Source organism: Protomyctophum parallelum (assembly GCF_964188405.1).
Source record: "Protomyctophum parallelum genome assembly, chromosome: 10".
Lineage (NCBI taxonomy): Eukaryota > Metazoa > Chordata > Actinopteri > Myctophiformes > Myctophidae > Protomyctophum > Protomyctophum parallelum.
In genome coordinates, this window is record NC_139704.1 from 6,897,126 (window position 1) to 6,917,935 (window position 20,810).

Genomic DNA, 20,810 nt, shown 5'->3' on the forward strand with positions numbered 1-20,810 from the left:
CTTGTGTGTGTGTGTGTGTGTGTGTGTGTGTGTGTGTGTGTGCGTGTGTGTGTGTGTGTGTGTGTGTGTGTGTGTGTGTGTGTGTGTGTGTGTGTGTGTTGTGGTGTGTGTGTGTGTGTGTGTGTGGTGCCTGCCTGCGTGCGTGCGTGTGTTCTGCTTCAACCTGCAGTCGTCTGAACAACAATGACATCACCAGTCTGGAGGCGACCGGAGTGTTCAAGAACCTCTCACAGCTGAAGAAGATGTAAGGGAAACAACAGTGGGGTCTGTGGACCCCCTGGGGGGGATGAATGATATTTAGGAACCAAATGGGCCCTTACAGGTCTGTAACTCTGACTGAGAGTGTACAAATGGAACCAAATGCACCCTTACAGGTCTGTAACTCTGACTGAGAGTGTACAAATGGAACCAAATGCACCCTTACAGGTCTGTAACTCTGACTGAGAGTGTACAAATGGAACCAAATGCACCCTTACAGGTCTGTAACTCTGACTGAGAGTGTACAAATGGAACCAAATGCACCCTTACAGGTCTGTAACTCTGACTGAGAGTGTACAAATGGAACCAAATGCACCCTTACAGGTCTGTAACTCTGACTGAGAGTGTACAAATGGAACCAAATGCACCCTTACAGGTCTGTAACTCTGACTGAGAGTGTACAAATGGAACCAAATGCACCCTTACAGGTCTGTAACTCTGACTGAGAGTGTACAAATGGAACCAAATGCACCCTTACAGTCTGTAACTCTGACTGAGTGTGTACAAATGGAACCAAATGCACCCTTACGGGGTCCCACTAATTGGTTCCGTTTGTACTACTCTCTGCTATGCTGGTCCGTGGTCCAATGCAGGGGTTCTCAATGTGGGGTCCGGGTACCCCCCCCCCCCCCCCCTCCCCGCCCCCAGGCGTTTTTGGGTGGGTTACAAGGAGGCGTCCCCAGTAAAATGTTTTAATAATATTATCATCTCAATAAGTTTGACCACGACAACCCTATGGGCCTATCGGCTATTTAGAAAAATAAACTTTGAATATCTTTGACGTTTTTTAACACAACAAGTCTTTGGGGATTAGGGGAGGCGGGGGGGTTGGCCTTGGCACCCAATCTTTTCAGATGGGGGGGGGGGGGGGGCCAAACGTGTATCAATTTGGGGGTCCGTGGAAAAGCAGTTTGAGAACCACTGTCCCACAGGACATAATTTGGTGCAGAATGCACTTAATAGGTTTTAAAGCACCATAGCAGTGGTCTGGCGTGTGGTTTAACTTGACAATGCTGCTGAGCGTCTTCCAAAGCACACGGCGGTTTCCTTTGATTCCGGAGGAAGCCAACTGGATTTATTTCAATATGGTATAAAAATCAACTTGCGGGACTTGAAACTTGCTTAAGAAAGATGATCCAGCATATATACGAAATATCATTATGCCTATTGTTGCGTTTTATTGCATTAAAAAAGCTTGGGGTTGATTTTGAACAGTCTAGCTGAGCACGTACGTACTGTACTGGTGAAGAGATTGATTCCCAAACAAAATGTAAATGTCTGTGACTTATTATAAAAACATAAATTATTCATGTACTTTTTCTGCAACATTTTGCAAAAAAAAAAGTGTTCCAATGTTAAGCCATTGAGACCTGAGACCAGATCCTACAAATGTTTTCTAACCGATGAAAAACCAGTGTTTCTCAGTAATCAGTGATTCTTCAAACTATTTAATCTGAACATTTGTTGTTCCAGAGACCTCCCAGAAGCAAAGATATGAGTTAAAAAAACTGTGAAAGAATATATAATCAAAGATTTGTACATGTTTTCTACAAGCTGGTAGCACAGCACTCGCTATGAGCTTGTAGATTCGCTATTTTTCAAACGGCAATTTTTTTAAATCAGGATTAAAGTGATTTTAAGCTATAACGTGACACAGATGCGTCCTCGGGTCTAAGTGGGTTAATTTAATTCATAATGTCATAATAATTGGAGCACGTTGGACCGCACGTTTCGCATCGCAGCGTCTTCCCGCTGGTTATTGATGTATTGATCGCGGTATAATGTTCCTTTAATAAATACCTGGTTTCCAAGCGTTCATATTATTTTGGATGTGCTGACGTGCTGTTTTTGTTTTGTTCCTCCGTTCAGTAACCTTAGCAACAACAAGATCACAGAGATCGAGGACGGGGCGTTCGAAGGGGCGGGGTCTGTCGTCGAGCTTCACATCACGGCCAATCAGATTGACTCCGTCCGCAGTGGGATGTTCCGCGGCCTCGAGGGGCTGCGCATGCTGTGAGTTGATAAGCGCGTGCACGCACGCACGCACACACACACGCAACTCACGCACACCCACCCACACACAGTCACACACCCCAGTGGTGGAACAAGTAAATTTATTCAAGTACTGTATTTATGTAATATTCTTTTTAACTTTACTGGGGAATTTCCAATTTTCAGTACTTTTAATCCACTACTCCACTACATCTCAGAGCCAAATATTGTACTTTTACTCCGCTACAATTATTTGAAAACTTTAGTTAGCCTACTTTAGCCTACTTTTGTTTATTTTGATTATTGTTACAAATTGCACTAACCATTATATTCCGGCCATTTGAAAATTGCAGATACGCAGTGTGAGCTTGTATATTGTCTATTTTCAAAAGATTATTTTTACTTTCACATTCCGCACAATGAGTTACTTTTTGTACTTTAAGCATATTTTGTTGCTTGTACTTTTACTCAAGGTTCATTTTGAATCACTTGTAACACATTGCAGTATTGATACTTTTACTAAAGTAAAAATAAATGCCTGAGTATACTTTTTTCATTGTTGAGTATTGTTTGGGCAGCAGTGGATCAGCGGTAGAGTGGCTGCTTGGGAAGCGGAAGGTTCCCGGTTCAATTCCGGGATCCCCCCGAGTTAAAGTGTCCTTGAGCAAGACTCTGAACCCCTAACTGCTCCCGATGAGCAGGTTGGTGCCTTGGCTGGCTTGTTGATGCCTTGCTTGGTTTCCTCCGCCCATCGGTGTGTGAATGTGTGTGTTTAAAATAGGTGAATGTAATGCACAATCACTGTGAAGCGCCTTTATGGATGAAGGCACTTCTCTATAAATGCCACGTCTGTGTGTCTGTGCGTCCGTCAGGATGCTGAGGAACAACAAGATCAGCTGCGTTCACAACAGCAGCTTCACTGGCCTCACCAACGTCCGCCTGCTCTCTCTGTACGACAACCAGCTGACCACCATCACCCCTGGAGCCTTCGACACGCTGCAGACCCTCTCTACGCTGTGAGACCCTCCTCGCACACACAGTCACACACTGGGCTGCTTTTTCACTATAGGGGCGGGACCATTCACTTACCTCTCCATTCAATATAACCTCGATACCTATAGGGTGCCGATTCCATTTACATTGCGATTTTTATTTATATAGTGATTCTTAATTATATTGCGACGATTGTTGCGATTCGAAAATGAAAACAAATTCCACAAGTTATATATACCACAACATTTTTAAATGATTATAAACGATATATAATCCGTGAAAAGTTGAATCATACTGTACACTTCAATGCACCCACACTCACTCACACACGTACTCTCTCTCTCTCTCTCTCTCTACCAGGAACCTACTGGCCAACTCCTTCAACTGTGACTGCCGCCTGGCCTGGCTCGGTGATTGGCTGCGGAGCAAGAAGATCGTCACGGGGAACCCTCGCTGCCAACGGCCCGCCTTCCTGAAGGAGATCCCACTGCAGGACGTGGCTCTGCCGGACTTCCGCTGCGAGGAGGGTATTTATACCATATTATTATATTATCCCATTCTGACCTGAGATCAGATTCATACGAGGTTTCCACTGGACACCCACTGGTCCGATGAACCCATTCTGACCTGAGATCGGATTCTAAAAAATGTCAGTCGTTCTTCAATTTTTCAAAAAATAGCAGACCTACAAGCTCGTATCGCGCCACTCGGTGGCGCGATATGAGCTTGTAGATCTGCTATTTTTAAATAGCTAAAGCATAACATGATTCTGACACCAAAATAGGTGCCCGGTCAGAATGGGTTATTATATACTTCCGCTGCGAGGAGGGTAACATATACCATATTATTATATTGTCACCTTTTTAAACTAAATTAAAGTCATTTTTTTTTTAAGTTTTTCAAGAAGAATTTAAAACGGATCCAAAGCATTAAAAAAAAAAAGGCTAACTTACTCCTGACTTAGGCAATTCTTTTGAAAAAAACGTTTGGCCTGAGTCACACTCTTGAGATAGGCCATTTTACTAAAAGATGCGGGATCATCATGATCATCATGATCCTTCTCAATTAGGACTTTGGCGATTTTACCAGAGGTGGCCACTGTCATGAGGAGCTTCCTCAAAAAACGACATAGGCCATTAGTTTAAGAAGGTGACGATGTGATGCACGGATCAGAGCTCCCGGTTCTCTGTCAGGAGGCTAATATTAGAGTGATGCATGGATCACAGTCCTCTCTGCCATTAGCCATTGAATCACAGTTTAAATGGAAGGCCTTTTTCTTTTAGAACGTGGCACCTCATCATCCTTTGAATGGCGTGTCTTTAAAGCCAGATAAAGCGTTCGGCTCCCTTTGTGTGAAACAAAGTCGGCCCCGGCCCACGACTGATGACTTCTTCTTTTTTTTTCTTTTTTTACCACAACGTCCATTTCAAATGATGCATTATTTAACGAGCGACGCTCCAAAGTGGCCGCGATGATCTTAAATAATGACCACCTTTGTGTCAGCCTTGTGTTTGCCCGAATAGATTGCTACTCAGCAGTTCCTAAGCTGCGGGTCGATGGCTCACCGAGTGCAGCTATTGAGCTGTTTGCCGTATTGACCCGTCAGCCCGTTTGCTCTCCACGATGAATGTTAGCCTTGTGTCTTCGGGGCCGCGGGGTTGCCTCCGCTATCTGTCCTCCTCGGTCGATATTACATTAGAGTGGCCTCTCTTCTCTAGTGTCTTCATTTTATCTCTCTCTCTCTCTCTCTCCCTCTACATTCATCACTTTCTTTCTTCTCTAAGTTAGATTTAACAGTCTCTGGACCCCACCGATACCTCGGGTATTGTGTTGGTTTGTGTTGGACTGTCTTGGCCCTTGACCCTTGTCTCTGCACACGTGTATCAATAACCTCCCCCCCTCCCTTTCTCCATACATCCTCATTGTCTCTATTTCAGTGGTTCTCAAACATGTTTTGGGCTCAGGTCACCCTTGTAAATAATATTTTCATCCACGGCTCCCCCTGAATTACATTGTTACTTCATAGCACCTTATGTCATATTAACGGTACTCTCCACTTTTTTTTTAGGTTTGGGTTGTGTAGTTACCTTGCCATGAAGTAACTCCAAATGTATTTATTTTTTCCCAGTGATTAGAAATCGATAATTCAAAATATGCCCCACATCTTTCCCTCAAAGATACAGTATGTCATGAGGAAAACTGGAGAGAATTTCAGTTTCCATAGATTGAAAATAATTCGTATACATGGCGTTTGCATCCATATTCTGGGGGGGGACATTCACCAAAAAAATCTACATCTTGTAGATCTGCTATATTTGGTGAAAAGACGTGTACTGTAGACTGAAAAAGATTGAAGTACAAGTAAAGTGACATTGATCAATTCCAAATATTATCAAAGTGTTCTGAGGCACCCCTGGACTCGCGTCAAGGCTTTCACCCCTTTTAGTTTAGCATTATGTTATGCTTTAGCTATTGAAAAATAGCAGACCTACAAGCTCGTAGCGCGCCACCGAGTGGCGCGCTACGAGCTTGTAGGTCTGCTATTTTTTTTAAATCGAAGAACGACTGACATAGAAACATAGCTTTTTCAAAAAACTGTCATTTTCAAACAGACATTTTTAGAATCTGATCTCAGGCCTAAATGGGTTAAAAAACGTGCTCTATGTCTCTCTCGTCATCCATTCCTCCTCTCTCCCCCCCCCCCCCCCAGGGCACGAGGAGTCAAGCTGCGTGCCAAGGCCACAGTGTCCCAGCGAGTGCACCTGTCTGGAGACAGTGGTGCGCTGCAGCAACAAGCATCTGCACACGCTGCCCAAAGGCATCCCCAGAAACGTCACCGAGCTGTGAGTTCCACAATCCATCTGTGTAAGGGATAATATCTGGCTATAGGTGGTCATTGTCGGGTGATAATTCACAGACGGGGAGTTTAATCACCCTGAAGGTGAATTATGTCCCGACAATGACCACCTAGCCAGATATTATCCCGCTTATTACATGGCTACCCAACATAAATTAACAAATTGACCCAAAACGCAACAAAAAAAGTATTCCTTGAGTGTCGCGGTCGCGCTGGTTGCGTCTGGCCAGCTGCAGGGCTGGAGCACTGTCGGAAAACAGGGAAGTGAGTTGATAGAAAATAGAATCCATTATCGGGTACTGCTTCGTCTATTTCTCGCTCAAATGTTTTCAAAAACATTTTTGAGAGCAATGTTTAGCTGCAAATGACATTGTGTGTCATGTTGGGACCAGCAGCCACGCAGCTGCTGCTCCGAGGGTTTGATTAGGCATCGGTCTGTTATAGAGCGAAGCGGTCATTATCCAGAAATAACAGGCCGCTGAATTCAGCGATTGACCAATCACAACCAAGCATTCATTCAACCAAGCCATGTAATATAGGACCATAAGTGAACGCCAGCAACATTGAAACGCCTGAGTGTCTTTTATCAGCCTTGAAGACTTAAATATGTCTTCAAGACTTAAATAATGCCCTGCATTCTGAGAAAGAGAGAGAGAGAGAGGAGAGCACTCAATAAACCTAGCAGTTATTCTCACAGACACCAGCCCTCAGGGCTAACACTGATGTCACTCTCACAATTGAAGCCAAGGATGTGAGCACGTGTTTGTTTGTGCGTGCGTGCGAGTGTGTGCGTGTGTTTGTTTGTGCGGGAGCGCGAGTGTGTGTGCGTGTGTGTGTGTGTGTGTGTGTGTGTGTGTGTGTGCACGTGTGCGTGTGTGTGTGTGCATGCGTGCGTGCGTGCGTGTGTATGTGCGTGCGTGTGCTCTCTCACGTTCGTTCCTAAGGGCCAAGAGCCTGTCCACAGGGGCAGTGGGGAACGAGTCAACGTTTTTAATGAGCAGCTTTCAATGGAAAGGCGGGGGAGGGGATAGGTCCGGTCTGGAACTTTCCTGTATACCGCTCCAAGTGGTTCACACACACACACACACACACACACACACACACACGCACGCTCCGTCAAGGCCTGTCATTGTCCCAGCAGGTGTGACCAGGTGTGCCCCCTTTCATCCATCCATCCGGAGACCTCTTTACTCCGTCATTATCCTGTGAAGTGCCCTCTCCCCTCCTCGCCGCGTCGTTACCTATCATTACCCTGGTGTCCTCTCCCTGTGGTTACCTATCATTACCCTGAACCCAAAGACCCCCCTCAGTAGCTGCCCGACAACCCCCCCCCCCCCCATGCAGCCGCTAACAATAACAGGAGAAAGCCCCTGCAGCCTTTCCCTAAATCACCCTCCCTCCCTCCACCAAGATGGGGACCTCTCTCTTTCACTCTCTCTCCCTTTCCCCCCCTTTCCCTTTCGTTTTCTCCCCTTTTCTCTTTCTCACTCCATTTCTTTCATTCTTTCATTCTTTCTTTCTTTCTTTCTTTCTTTCTTTCTTTCTTTCTTTCTTTCTTTCTTTCTTTCTTTCTTTCTTTCTTTCTTTCTTTCTTTCTCTCTCTCTCACCATCCCCACCTCTCATTCCATACCTGATGATGTCAGCCCCCCCCCCCCCCCCCCACACACACACACACACACACACACACACACGGGTGTGAGGAGGCTAGCAGGTATGTCACACAGGGTCTCTAGGGTACAACATTCTGTCCTGAGGTGGAGAGGCCAGTGCATGTGCGGCACATTGCAACCATTGGTGGATCACGCACGCACACACACACACACACACACACACACACACACACACACACACAGTAAAACTAATATATAAGAATTAAACTCTCAGTGACAGTGAATGTGGTTGTTGTGTTGTGGCGTAAATGTGGAAAGGTGCTCATAAGCTAAGCTAAGCTAAGCTGTTGATGTTTCTCCTCAGGTACCTGGATGGCAACCAGTTCAGCATGGTGCCCAAGGAGCTGTCTACATACAAGTACCTACAGCTGGTGTAAGTCTGTCTGTCTGTCTGTCTGTCTGTCTGTCTGTCAGAAGGAATTGTGTCATAATCTCAACATGTGACTTCTCCTTCCAGAGACCTGAGCAACAACAAGATCAACTCTCTGACCAACTCCTCGTTCGCCAACATGAGCCAACTCACCACTCTGTAAGACCCTGGTTCCTTGTTTTTCTCCCCCTGACGTGCTATGACATGAACATGCTATGAAATTGTATCTAAAATGACGTCTTACTGGGACATACACACATGTAGGTATGGCTGTGGTGAAGACGCAGCATTACATTTTCACTCGTTGATTTAATGTCGTCTTTCATTTGTAGGATCCTAAGCTACAACTCTCTGCGCTGTATTCCAGGCATGGCCTTCAGTGGACTCCGCTCTCTTCGACTCTTGTAAGTTTATTTTTGCATAGAGTGTGTATGTGTGGCCACATGTTGAGCCATTTAGTTTTTGATTTTACGACATTGATTGACATTTACGACATTTACGACATTGATTGAAGATGTGTAATTGGGGAAAAAATTGCTGTCCCCCAATTAAATGTTTACTGCAGGTCCATAAAGTTGGGCTTATAGGCATTTACAGTATCTCTTATGGTAGGGCATAATGGAATGAATATTTCCCAATGCAATGTCCCCTACGGTTTGCAGAACCAATGTGTATGCTGCTCGTGCATACTTGTGTGACGCTGTGGTGTGATAGGAAAAAACGAAAATATGGAGATATGAGGACGATATTGTGCCTCCGGGGGATGCATCAACTGCCTTTATGGCAGTTATAAAGCCCTGGGACTGACCCTGCAGTCATATCTGTCTGCTATAAGACTGACCCTGCAGTCATATCCGTCTGCTAAGACTGAACCTACAGTCATATCTGTCTGCTAAGACTGACCCTACAGTCATATCTGTCTGCTATAAGACTGACCCTGCAGTAATATCCGTCTGCTAAGACTGAACCTACAGTCATATCCGTCTGCTAAGACTGAACCTACAGTCATATCCGTCTGCTAAGACTGAACCTACAGTCATATCTGTCTGCTAAGACTGACCCTGCAGTCATATCCGTCTGCTAAGACTGACCCTGCAGTCATATCCGTCTGCTAAGACTGACCCTGCAGTCATATCCGTCTGCTAAGACTGACCCTGCAGTCATATCTGTCTGCTATAAGACTGACCCTGCAGTCATATCCGTCTGCTAAGACTGACCCTGCAGTCATATCTGTCTGCTAAGACTGACCCTGCAGTCATATCCGTCTGCTAAGACTGAACCTACAGTCATATCTGTCTGCTATAAGACTGACCCTGCAGTCATATCCGTCTGCTAAGACTGAACCTACAGTCATATCTGTCTGCTATAAGACTGACCCTGCAGTCATATCCGTCTGCTAAGACTGAACCTACAGTCATATCTGTCTGCTAAGACTGACCCTGCAGTCATATCCGTCTGCTAAGACTGAACCTACAGTCATTTATGTCTGCTAAGACTGACCCTGCAGTCATATCTGTCTGCTAAGACTGACCCTGCAGTCCTATCTGTCTGCTAAGACTGACCCTGCAGTCATATCCGTCTGCTAAGACTGACCCTGCAGTCATATCCGTCTGCTAAGACTGACCCTGCAGTCATATCTGTCTGCCAGGGCTCCAGACTAACTTTTTTCACCAACGTCCCGGAACCGTCCCAAAATACAATTTGAACCGTCCCAAAGTGAATGTATACCGTCCCGGGAAAAAAAGTTAAAAAAGGACCACTCAGATTGCGAAATGAATAACTGTATTCCTATTGCATAATAGAAATACAATACATGCAGTACATTATTTGTTTGGCTTCATGTTTCTTCAGTAGATAGAGAAAATACACTGATTTAGTCAAAATGCTCCCAGATAGGGCTGGGTTAAAAATGTTAATTGAATTAGAGGCTTTGTAATTAATTAATCTAAATTAATCACATTTTAACCGCATATCAATATTCAACCTGAGAACAGTGATATTTATTTTCAAATGGATTTTGTTATTTTTGGTGAATCTACAGTACTGGTGACTACAGTAGCTATACAACTTTGGTGGTAGGCTGCTTGATCAAGACCAAAATATTGTAAGTTTATTTTTGCATAGAGTGTGTATGTGTGGCCACATGTTGAGCCATTTATTTTTTGATTTTACGACATTGATTGACATTTACGACATTTACGACATTTACGACATTGATTGAAGATGTGTAATTGGGGACAAAATTGCTGTCCCCCAATTAAATGTTTTCTGCAGTTCCATAAAGTTGGGCTTATAGGCATTTACAGTATCTCTTATGGTAGGGCATAATGGAATGAATATTTCCCAATGCAATGTCCCCTACGGTTTGCAGAACCAATGTGTATGCTGCTCGTGCGTACTTGTGTGACGCTGTGGTGTGATAGGAAAAAACGAAAATATGGAGATATGAGGACGATATTGTGCCTCCGGGGGATGCATCAACTGCCTTTATGGCAGTTATAAAGCCCTGGGACTGACCCTGCAGTCATATCCGTCTGCTAAGACTGAACCTACAGTCATATCTGTCTGCTAAGACTGACCCTGCAGTCATATCCGTCTGCTAAGACTGAACCTACAGTCATATCTGTCTGCTAAGACTGACCCTACAGTCATATCTGTCTGCTATAAGACTGACCCTGCAGTCATATCCGTCTGCTAAGACTGACCCTGCAGTCATATCCGTCTGCTAAGACTGACCCTGCAGTCATATCTGTCTGCTAAGACTGACCCTGCAGTCATATCCGTCTGCTAAGACTGAACCTACAGTCATATCTGTCTGCTATAAGACTGACCCTGCAGTCATATCCGTCTGCTAAGACTGAACCTACAGTCATATCTGTCTGCTAAGACTGACCCTGCAGTCATATCCGTCTGCTAAGACTGAACCTACAGTCATATCTGTCTGCTATTATACTGACCCTGCAGTCATATCCGTCTGCTAAGACTGAACCTACAGTCATATCTGTCTGCTAAGACTGACCCTGCAGTCATATCTGTCTGCTAAGACTGACCCTGCAGTCATATCCGTCTGCTAAGACTGACCCTGCAGTCATATCCGTCTGCTAAGACTGACCATGCAGTCATATCTGTCTGCTATAAGACTGACCCTACAGTCATATCTGTCTGCTATAAGACTGACCCTGCAGTAATATCCGTCTGCTAAGACTGACCCTACAGTCATATCTGTCTGCTATAAGACTGACCCTGCAGTAATATCCGTCTGCTAAGACTGAACCTACAGTCATATCCGTCTGCTAAGACTGAACCTACAGTCATATCCGTCTGCTAAGACTGAACCTACAGTCATATCTGTCTGCTAAGACTGACCCTGCAGTCATATCCGTCTGCTAAGACTGACCCTGCAGTCATATCCGTCTGCTAAGACTGACCCTGCAGTCATATCCGTCTGCTAAGACTGACCCTGCAGTCATATCTGTCTGCTATAAGACTGACCCTGCAGTCATATCCGTCTGCTAAGACTGACCCTGCAGTCATATCTGTCTGCTAAGACTGACCCTGCAGTCATATCCGTCTGCTAAGACTGACCCTGCAGTCATATCCGTCTGCTAAGACTGACCCTGCAGTCATATCTGTCTGCTAAGACTGACCCTGCAGTCATATCCGTCTGCTAAGACTGAACCTACAGTCATATCTGTCTGCTATAAGACTGACCCTGCAGTCATATCCGTCTGCTAAGACTGAACCTACAGTCATATCTGTCTGCTATAAGACTGACCCTGCAGTCATATCCGTCTGCTAAGACTGAACCTACAGTCATATCTGTCTGCTAAGACTGACCCTGCAGTCATATCCGTCTGCTAAGACTGAACCTACAGTCATTTATGTCTGCTAAGACTGACCCTGCAGTCATATCTGTCTGCTAAGACTGACCCTGCAGTCCTATCTGTCTGCTAAGACTGACCCTGCAGTCATATCCGTCTGCTAAGACTGACCCTGCAGTCATATCTGTCTGCCAGGGCTCCAGACTAACTTTTTTCACCAACGTCCCGGAACCGTCCCAAAATACAATTTGAACCGTCCCAAAGTGAATGTATACCGTCCCGGGAAAAAAAGTTAAAAAAGGACCACTCAGATTGCGAAATGAATAACTGTATTCCTATTGCATAATAGAAATACAATACATGCAGTACATTATTTGTTTGGCTTCATGTTTCTTCAGTAGATAGAGAAAATACACTGATTTAGTCAAAATGCTCCCAGATAGGGCTGGGTTAAAAATGTTAATTGAATTAGAGGCTTTGTAATTAATTAATCTAAATTAATCACATTTTAACCGCATATCAATATTCAACCTGAGAACAGTGATATTTATTTTCAAATGGATTTTGTTATTTTTGGTGAATCTACAGTACTGGTGACTACAGTAGCTATACAACTTTGGTGGTAGGCTGCTTGATCAAGACCAAAATATTGTAAGTTTATTTTTGCATAGAGTGTGTATGTGTGGCCACATGTTGAGCCATTTATTTTTTGATTTTACGACATTGATTGACATTTACGACATTTACGACATTTACGACATTGATTGAAGATGTGTAATTGGGGACAAAATTGCTGTCCCCCAATTAAATGTTTTCTGCAGTTCCATAAAGTTGGGCTTATAGGCATTTACAGTATCTCTTATGGTAGGGCATAATGGAATGAATATTTCCCAATGCAATGTCCCCTACGGTTTGCAGAACCAATGTGTATGCTGCTCGTGCGTACTTGTGTGACGCTGTGGTGTGATAGGAAAAAACGAAAATATGGAGATATGAGGACGATATTGTGCCTCCGGGGGATGCATCAACTGCCTTTATGGCAGTTATAAAGCCCTGGGACTGACCCTGCAGTCATATCCGTCTGCTAAGACTGAACCTACAGTCATATCTGTCTGCTAAGACTGACCCTGCAGTCATATCCGTCTGCTAAGACTGAACCTACAGTCATATCTGTCTGCTAAGACTGACCCTACAGTCATATCTGTCTGCTATAAGACTGACCCTGCAGTCATATCCGTCTGCTAAGACTGACCCTGCAGTCATATCCGTCTGCTAAGACTGACCCTGCAGTCATATCTGTCTGCTAAGACTGACCCTGCAGTCATATCCGTCTGCTAAGACTGAACCTACAGTCATATCTGTCTGCTATAAGACTGACCCTGCAGTCATATCCGTCTGCTAAGACTGAACCTACAGTCATATCTGTCTGCTAAGACTGACCCTGCAGTCATATCCGTCTGCTAAGACTGAACCTACAGTCATATCTGTCTGCTATTATACTGACCCTGCAGTCATATCCGTCTGCTAAGACTGAACCTACAGTCATATCTGTCTGCTAAGACTGACCCTGCAGTCATATCTGTCTGCTAAGACTGACCCTGCAGTCATATCCGTCTGCTAAGACTGACCCTGCAGTCATATCCGTCTGCTAAGACTGACCATGCAGTCATATCTGTCTGCTATAAGACTGACCCTGCAGTCATATCCGTCTGCTAAGACTGACCCTGCAGTCATATCCGTCTGCTAAGACTGACCCTGCAGTCATATCTGTCTGCTAAGACTGACCCTGCAGTCATATCTGTCTGCTAAGACTGAACCTACAGTCATATCTGTCTGCTATAAGACTGACCCTGCAGTCATATCCGTCTGCTAAGACTGAACCTACAGTCATATCTGTCTGCTATAAGACTGACCCTGCAGTCATATCCGTCTGCTAAGACTGAACCTACAGTCATATCTGTCTGCTAACCCTGCAGTCATATCTGTCTGCTATAAGACTGACCCTGCAGTCATATCTGTCTGCTAAGACTGAACCTACAGTCATATCTGTCTGCTAAGACTGACCCTGCAGTCATATCCGTCTGCTAAGACTGAACCTGCAGTCATATCTGTCTGCTAAGACTGACCCTGCAGTCATATCTGTCTGCTATAAGACTGAACCTGCAGTCATATCTGTCTGCCAGGGCTCCAGACTAACTTTTTTCACCAACGTCCCGGAACCGTCCCAAAATACAATTTGAACCGTCCCAAAGTGAATGTATACCGTCCCGGGAAAAAAAGTTAAAAAAGGACCACTCAGATTGCGAAATGAATAACTGTATTCCTATTGCATAATAGAAATACAATACATGCAGTACATTATTTGTTTGGCTTCATGTTTCTTCAGTAGATAGAGAAAATACACTGATTTAGTCAAAATGCTCCCAGATAGGGCTGGGTTAAAAATGTTAATCGAATTAGAGGCTTTGTAATTAATTAATCTAAATTAATCACATTTTAACCGCATATCAATATTCAACCTGAGAACAGTGATATTTATTTTCAAATGGATTTTGTTATTTTGGTGAATCTACAGTACTGGTGACTACAGTAGCTATACAACTTTGGTGGTAGGCTGCTTGATCAAGACCAAAAGATAAACGTGCAGTAATGCAGGTAGTCTATGAATACTCAAATGATTTACATGGGTGGCATGAGAAAACAAATAAAAAAAACTAAAGATGAAGAAATAAAATCAATAAAAACTGTGGAATGAGAGCGTTTTGAGGAGTGCGTGTTGGGGCAGCAATTCCAGAACAATCTGTTGCTTCAGAGGATACCAACATATTATGCAATTTGCGGTAACCATTTAATCTGGTCAACTGTGGGTTGGACTGACGTGGGTCCAACTCCTACTTGGATTTGACTTGGACTAACATTAGCCCCATATGGAACCCGTTATAATGTTGCTCTATCAGAGGGAGAGGTTCCATGTGACACATGTTAAAGCAGCTAGCAAGCCTAGCCCCATATGTGCCCTCTCCCTACGCTCATCGGAGCTACAGAATGAGCGTAGGGAGAGGGCACATATGGGGCTACTAGCAAGCCTAGCATGGAAGCTAACGTTGGTGTAGTGTAGCGGTAGCCCCGTGTCCATATGGAACTTTTCCCTCCGCTATAGCACACAAGACACGACCATGGTTTTATCCACGCTTGTCCAACCGATAGTTTTTCAATGTAAATGTCCCATCCACGGGGCAGAAGTAATATAAGCGGCTTATTGATTCCTTTGGATGAATGGTGGTGTGTTCATGTTGTCAACTTGTCTGACTGACGGCACTGCAGATAGTGCAAAAAGTGTCAGCAGCGCTGATAGTCTCATGCTGCTCAGCGCTGCACACGATATACGCATTTTCAATGCAAAAACTCCTCTCGTCCCGAAACCGGCCCGAATGAGATACATTTACGTCCCAAATAGATATTTTATAGTCCCCGGGACGTCGGGACGCCGTTAATCTCGAGCCCTGCTGTCTGCTATAAGACTGACCCTGCAGTCATATCCGTCTGCTAAGACTGACCCTGCAGTCGTATCCGTCTGCTAAGACTGACCCTGCAGTCGTATCCGTCTGCTAAGACTGACCCTGCAGTCGTATCCGTCTGCTAAGACTGACCCTGCAGTCATATCCGTCTGCTAAGACTGACCCTGCAGTCGTATCCGTCTGCTAAGACTGACCCCTGCAGTCATATCCGTCTGCTAAGACTGACCCTGCCGTCGTATCCGTCTGCTAAGACTGACCCTGCAGTTGTATCCGTCTGCTAAGACTGACCCCTGCAGTCATAACCGTCTGCTAAGACTGACCCTGCCGTCGTATCCGTCTGCTAAGCAACGCTGTAGAAACGAGTTGGACAGACTAGAACAACATGGAGCTTTGGCACCGCGTCCAACGATACGGACGGCCGGCCTCGGATTGGTCCGAATTCATCAAAATGCAACAGAACATACAGAACAGGGTTCTGGTGGAGCTGCCTGGCCAAAGATCACTGCTCATGGGATAGTTAGGTTGTGCGTGTGTGAGTGCGTGCATGTGTGCATGCGTCTGTGCGTGCGGCCCGGGACCAGACCTCATCAGGCCTCCGTGTGCTCCGTGGTACCAGACATAGTTTTATTTTACTGTGGACAACAAAGCCTACTTTCTTTTACGGTGGGATTCGACTAAAGCCCCCCGTTCATTAGGAGGCCGAACGCACACACACACACACACACACACACAAGGGGGTTGTGTGTGTGTGTGTGTGTGGAATGAGAGTGAAGCTCAAGGCGTCATTAGGGCGATGCAGCGATGCCAGTCTGCTCCCCTCGCTTTGATCCCTAACGAAGCATCGGCGTTTATTTCTGCTCTCGCTCACTCAACGCCAGAACCATGCGTATAGTCTTAAGACCCCACCCTGCACCCCACCCCCAACTCCCCCCAGCCCCCGTGCAAACACGCTAGACACCACACGTAGACCCCCAACGCCAGCCCAACCCCCCACACTGGGCTTAGAAGTACACACGATCGCACAGTGTTGAGTGTGAGCGCGGACCACCAGTCAAACGGCAGTCCAAAACTTTGATGTTTTTTTTTTACTATTGGTCTGATCAATCAACCCCCCCCTCCCCCCCCTCCCCTCCCGCTTTTAAGACGTTAATTAGCGCCACGTCTATTTTGCTTTCATTTGGGGGTGAAGAGAACACGACGCGACAATGAGCCGCGGTTCATAGATGTCATTTTTTAAGATTGTTGAAGGCGTGGGGATCAGAGTTCAACGTTGGCGGGTTCAAAGCCTGGCAGAAACCACAGCGAGGTGCCGAAGCGCTCGCTCACACACACACACACACACACACACTCAGCGAGGTGCCAAAGCCTTCATAAAGTGGCACCTTTGGCTTTACAGAGCAGTAAAGAGGAGTTGAATCATTAACGCTCCAAGCTTCAAACGGACCGGGGGTCTATAGGCCTGGCATGGGTGTGGTTTTTTGGTGTGTGTGTGTGTGTGTGTGTGTGTGTGTGTGTGTGTGTGTGTGTGTGTGTGTGTGTGTGTGTGTGTGTGTGTGTGTGTGTGTGTGTGTGTGTGCGTGTGTGTGTGCGTGTGCGTGTGCGCGTGCGTGCGAGAGCGAGGGATCTGGCGTGTGCGAGAGAGAGAGAGAGAGAGTGATGGTTGTGGTTTGGGCTGCGGATTAATAAGCTGCTAATTGGCCTGCTGGGTATTGGGTGTGAGGAGGGGGGCACGTCAGGGCGTGGCACTGCCAGGGGGAAGGGGAGAGAGAAACGTACCGTGGAAGAGTGAAAGAGAGAACAAGAGTGTGGGTAGTGGTACGGCATGATTAAATAACCATTTGTGTCACATAGCAGGAGAAAACAGGATAGAGAGAGAGAGACGTGTCGTAGAAAGACAAGTATCCTCCGATAAGAGACGATCAGGTTTTTTCCTGAAGACTCTGTGGCTCCTGTCTGTCTCCCGTGAGACGTCCCTGGAGGTTGGCACGGTGCTGCCTGGCTCCTGTCTGTCTACATGTCTGGCCCACACGGTGCCCTGTAGCTGTTCCCCAGACACCTCTCACTCCCCTTCTGACACACTGTCCATGGGCCAATTCACTCTGCCATCCGGGGGCTCATTTTGAATGCTTGAAAACATTAGGTTTGTTGACCCATCATGTGTGTGAATACAATACAACTGGTATCTGGGTGGAGGTGGTGTGTCAACTCCTTCCATCTGGGTGGAGGTGGTCTGTCTACTCCTATATCAGTGTGATATGATATGGTCTGCTGATATGCGATCGCATAATTGCAATTGAGTACGCCATCTTTCAAGGGCATGACTTGAATTTACATATATTTGGAGATGAGAGGTTTCTCCATGTGTGCCACAGTGCACACTTCTGTGAATATTGTATTGTGTCTTAATTCACACCTCAAAGATGTTGGAGGGGTCGGCAGTCGGGGAGGTTTCATAAGTCTCGCTAATGCATGGCCGGTCGTTCACTAAGGACCCTAGCGGCGGCGGCCGAGAGTGGATCGGACCAACGTGGCGGTTGGTGTCGGCAGGGAGGACAGTTTGTGGTGGTTCTATTAGTGGTGGTGTGGTCACCCCAGGAGGTATAAGGAGGTAGTTCAATTAGTGGTGGTGTGGTCACCCCAGGAGGTATAAGGAGGTGGTTCTATTAGTGGTGTGGTCACCCCAGGAGGTACAAGGAGGTGGTTCTATTAGCGGTGTGGTCACCCCAGGAGGTATAAGGAGGTGGTCCTATTAGCGGTGTGGTCACCCCAGGAGGTATAAGGAGGTGGTCCTATTAGCGGTGTGGTCACCCCAGGAGGTATAAGGAGGTGGTTCTATTAGCGGTGTGGTCACCCCAGGAGGTACAAGGAGGTGGTTCTATTAGCGGTGTGGTCACCCCAGGAGGTATAAGGAGGTGGTTCTATTAGCGGTGTGGTCACCCCAGGAGGTATAAGGAGGTGGTCCTATTAGCGGTGTGGTCACCCCAGGAGGTATAAGGAGGTGGTTCTATTAGCGGTGTGGTCACCCCAGGAGGTATAAGGAGGTGGTTCTATTAGCGGTGTGGTCACCCCAGGAGGTATAAGGAGGTGGTTCTATTAGCGGTGTGGTCACCCCAGGAGGTACAAGGAGGTGGTTCTATTAGCGGTGGGGCAGTGGTCACCCTGGAAGGGTAAGCAGGTGGTAATGGGCTGGCGGATTATGCCGGCCATCCGTCATCCCAGCTATTAAGCCATGTCGGCTTGTCACCCTGCATCCTATACTCAACGGGAACTGGCAAAGAGAACTGTCCTGGCTGACACGCTCGCACACACACACACACACACACACACACACACACTGCCTTTTTGTTCGTGCACAGCTCCATAATATTCATACCTCCTTCATGTACTGTTACTGTAATGCCTGCCACTTATACCTGCCTGTATATACTTTAACTACACACTCCTGGAATGTCCCGCGCTCTCTTGTGTGCAGTGCGGTCAGATCAACTTTACAACGCACCCCCCCCCCCCCCCCCCACCCTCCGTATACCCTTGTTGGCCCTGCCATCCAGACATATATATATATATATATATATATAAGTAACTTGACACCAGTCATTCCAGACTCTCAGAGAGGCTTGCGTCTCTGCCAGCTATAGGCTCCGCTCCAGGGAAACAAGCCACCCACCCACTCGCCAGTGAGCCAAGCCAGCCATTCAGACCAACACTCGCCTTCTCTTCAAGTCAAACATTCATGACGGAGTGCGCCGTCTCTAGTCCCACACGCAACATGTCTCGGATGCAGTGCTAAACTAAATCTGCGGTTCGTTCTTGACATGTTCATGTCAAGATGGACCCCCACGTCGACATGTATTTGGCAGCGGACCACCATCTGAAAATACTTTGTGCCACGGAACCTCCATTTAAAAAAATATATATATATATAGGAGATCTACAAGCTTGTATAGATTTGCTATTTGAACAGGCCAAGCAAAATACTGTTAACGTGGTTAAACTTATTGTGCCGCTATTATTATTATTAACTCAATTTGCCGGGGACCCCTTGGAAGCCCTTCAAGGACCCCAGGGGCCCCCTTGGAACCCCTTCAAGGACCCCAGGGGCCCCCTTGGAAGCCCTTCAAGGACCCCAGCACAGAGAACCACTGTGAAAAATAACACGCAAGCGTTCATGTGATGAGTAATTATGCCTCTTTTTGTTTGCCCCCGTTTCCTTTCCTTAACTCCTTATAAGGTCTCTTCATGGCAACGAGATCTCAGAGCTGCCAGACGGTATCTTCAATGACGTGGCCACTCTGTCCCACCTGTGAGTATCGGCCTACACACACACACACACATGCACGCGCACGCACTCACACACACACACACACACACACACAGCTCAAAACAATGTGCCCATGATACAACCACAGTCTGTGTACAGTAATACACTATGCACTTACTGTACCACCCACCCAGTCAGTCTGTTGAGTGTATTCACGCACGCATGGCACACAAGCACGGCACGCACGCACGCACAGCACACACACACACACACACACACACACACACACACACACACACACACACACACACACACACACACACGCACGCAGAGGGGGTCCTTCCAGGCCTGACTGCCTGGGGAGTGTGTCTCACAGTGGCCTGTCTGTGTGTAGTGCTTCCCGGTGGGCCCCCCCCCCCCCCCCCTAATGGAGCACAGCCCTGCGGTTAGCATGCAGCAACACACACACACACACACACACACACACACACACGCTCACGCACACACACACACTCACACACACACACAGACCCCTCCACTGTCTCATCTCTCTGTTACATCTCCAACACACACACACACACACTCACACGCTCACACAGACATGCACGCACACACAAACACACATAGATGTGCACGCACGCACACACACAATCGGCACAAACCGAGCATATACCCTACAGGTTTACCAACATTCTCCATGGTCTGTGGAGTTTGAGGGACAGTTATGTTTGTTTCTGTTTGTTTATTTATGCCTGTAAGTCTCTGTGAGTTTGTGTGTGTGTGTGTGTGTGTGTGTGTGTGTGTGTGTGTGTGTGTGTGTGTGTGTGTGTGTGTGTGTGTGTGTGTGTGTGTGTGTGTGTGTGTGTGTGTGTGTGTGTGTGTGTGTGTGTGTGTGTGTGTGCGTGCATGTGAGCGTGTTTGTGTGTATATGTGCGCGCGCGCGCGCGTGTGTGTGTGTGTGTGTGCGGGTTGTGTTGTGTGTTGTCAGTGTGACTGTGGCTACATTTAAAACTAAACAGATGTATCTCTACAGTATATCCCCACGCGCGCGCACACACACACACACACA

The 20,810-nt window shown here is 46.4% G+C and overlaps 1 protein-coding gene across 1 annotated transcript in view; it reads left to right on the forward strand.

Annotated features, from left to right (window-relative positions):
- Positions 1-20,810, forward strand: part of slit1a (slit homolog 1a) — a 179,951-nt gene that overhangs the window by 136,524 nt on the left and 22,617 nt on the right. The window contains 9 exon segments of the mRNA XM_083775889.1: positions 170-244; positions 2,128-2,271; positions 3,123-3,266; positions 3,604-3,770; positions 5,954-6,086; positions 8,076-8,144; positions 8,229-8,300; positions 8,474-8,545; positions 19,712-19,783. Of these exon segments, the coding sequence (XP_083632015.1) occupies positions 170-244; positions 2,128-2,271; positions 3,123-3,266; positions 3,604-3,770; positions 5,954-6,086; positions 8,076-8,144; positions 8,229-8,300; positions 8,474-8,545; positions 19,712-19,783 (948 nt within the window).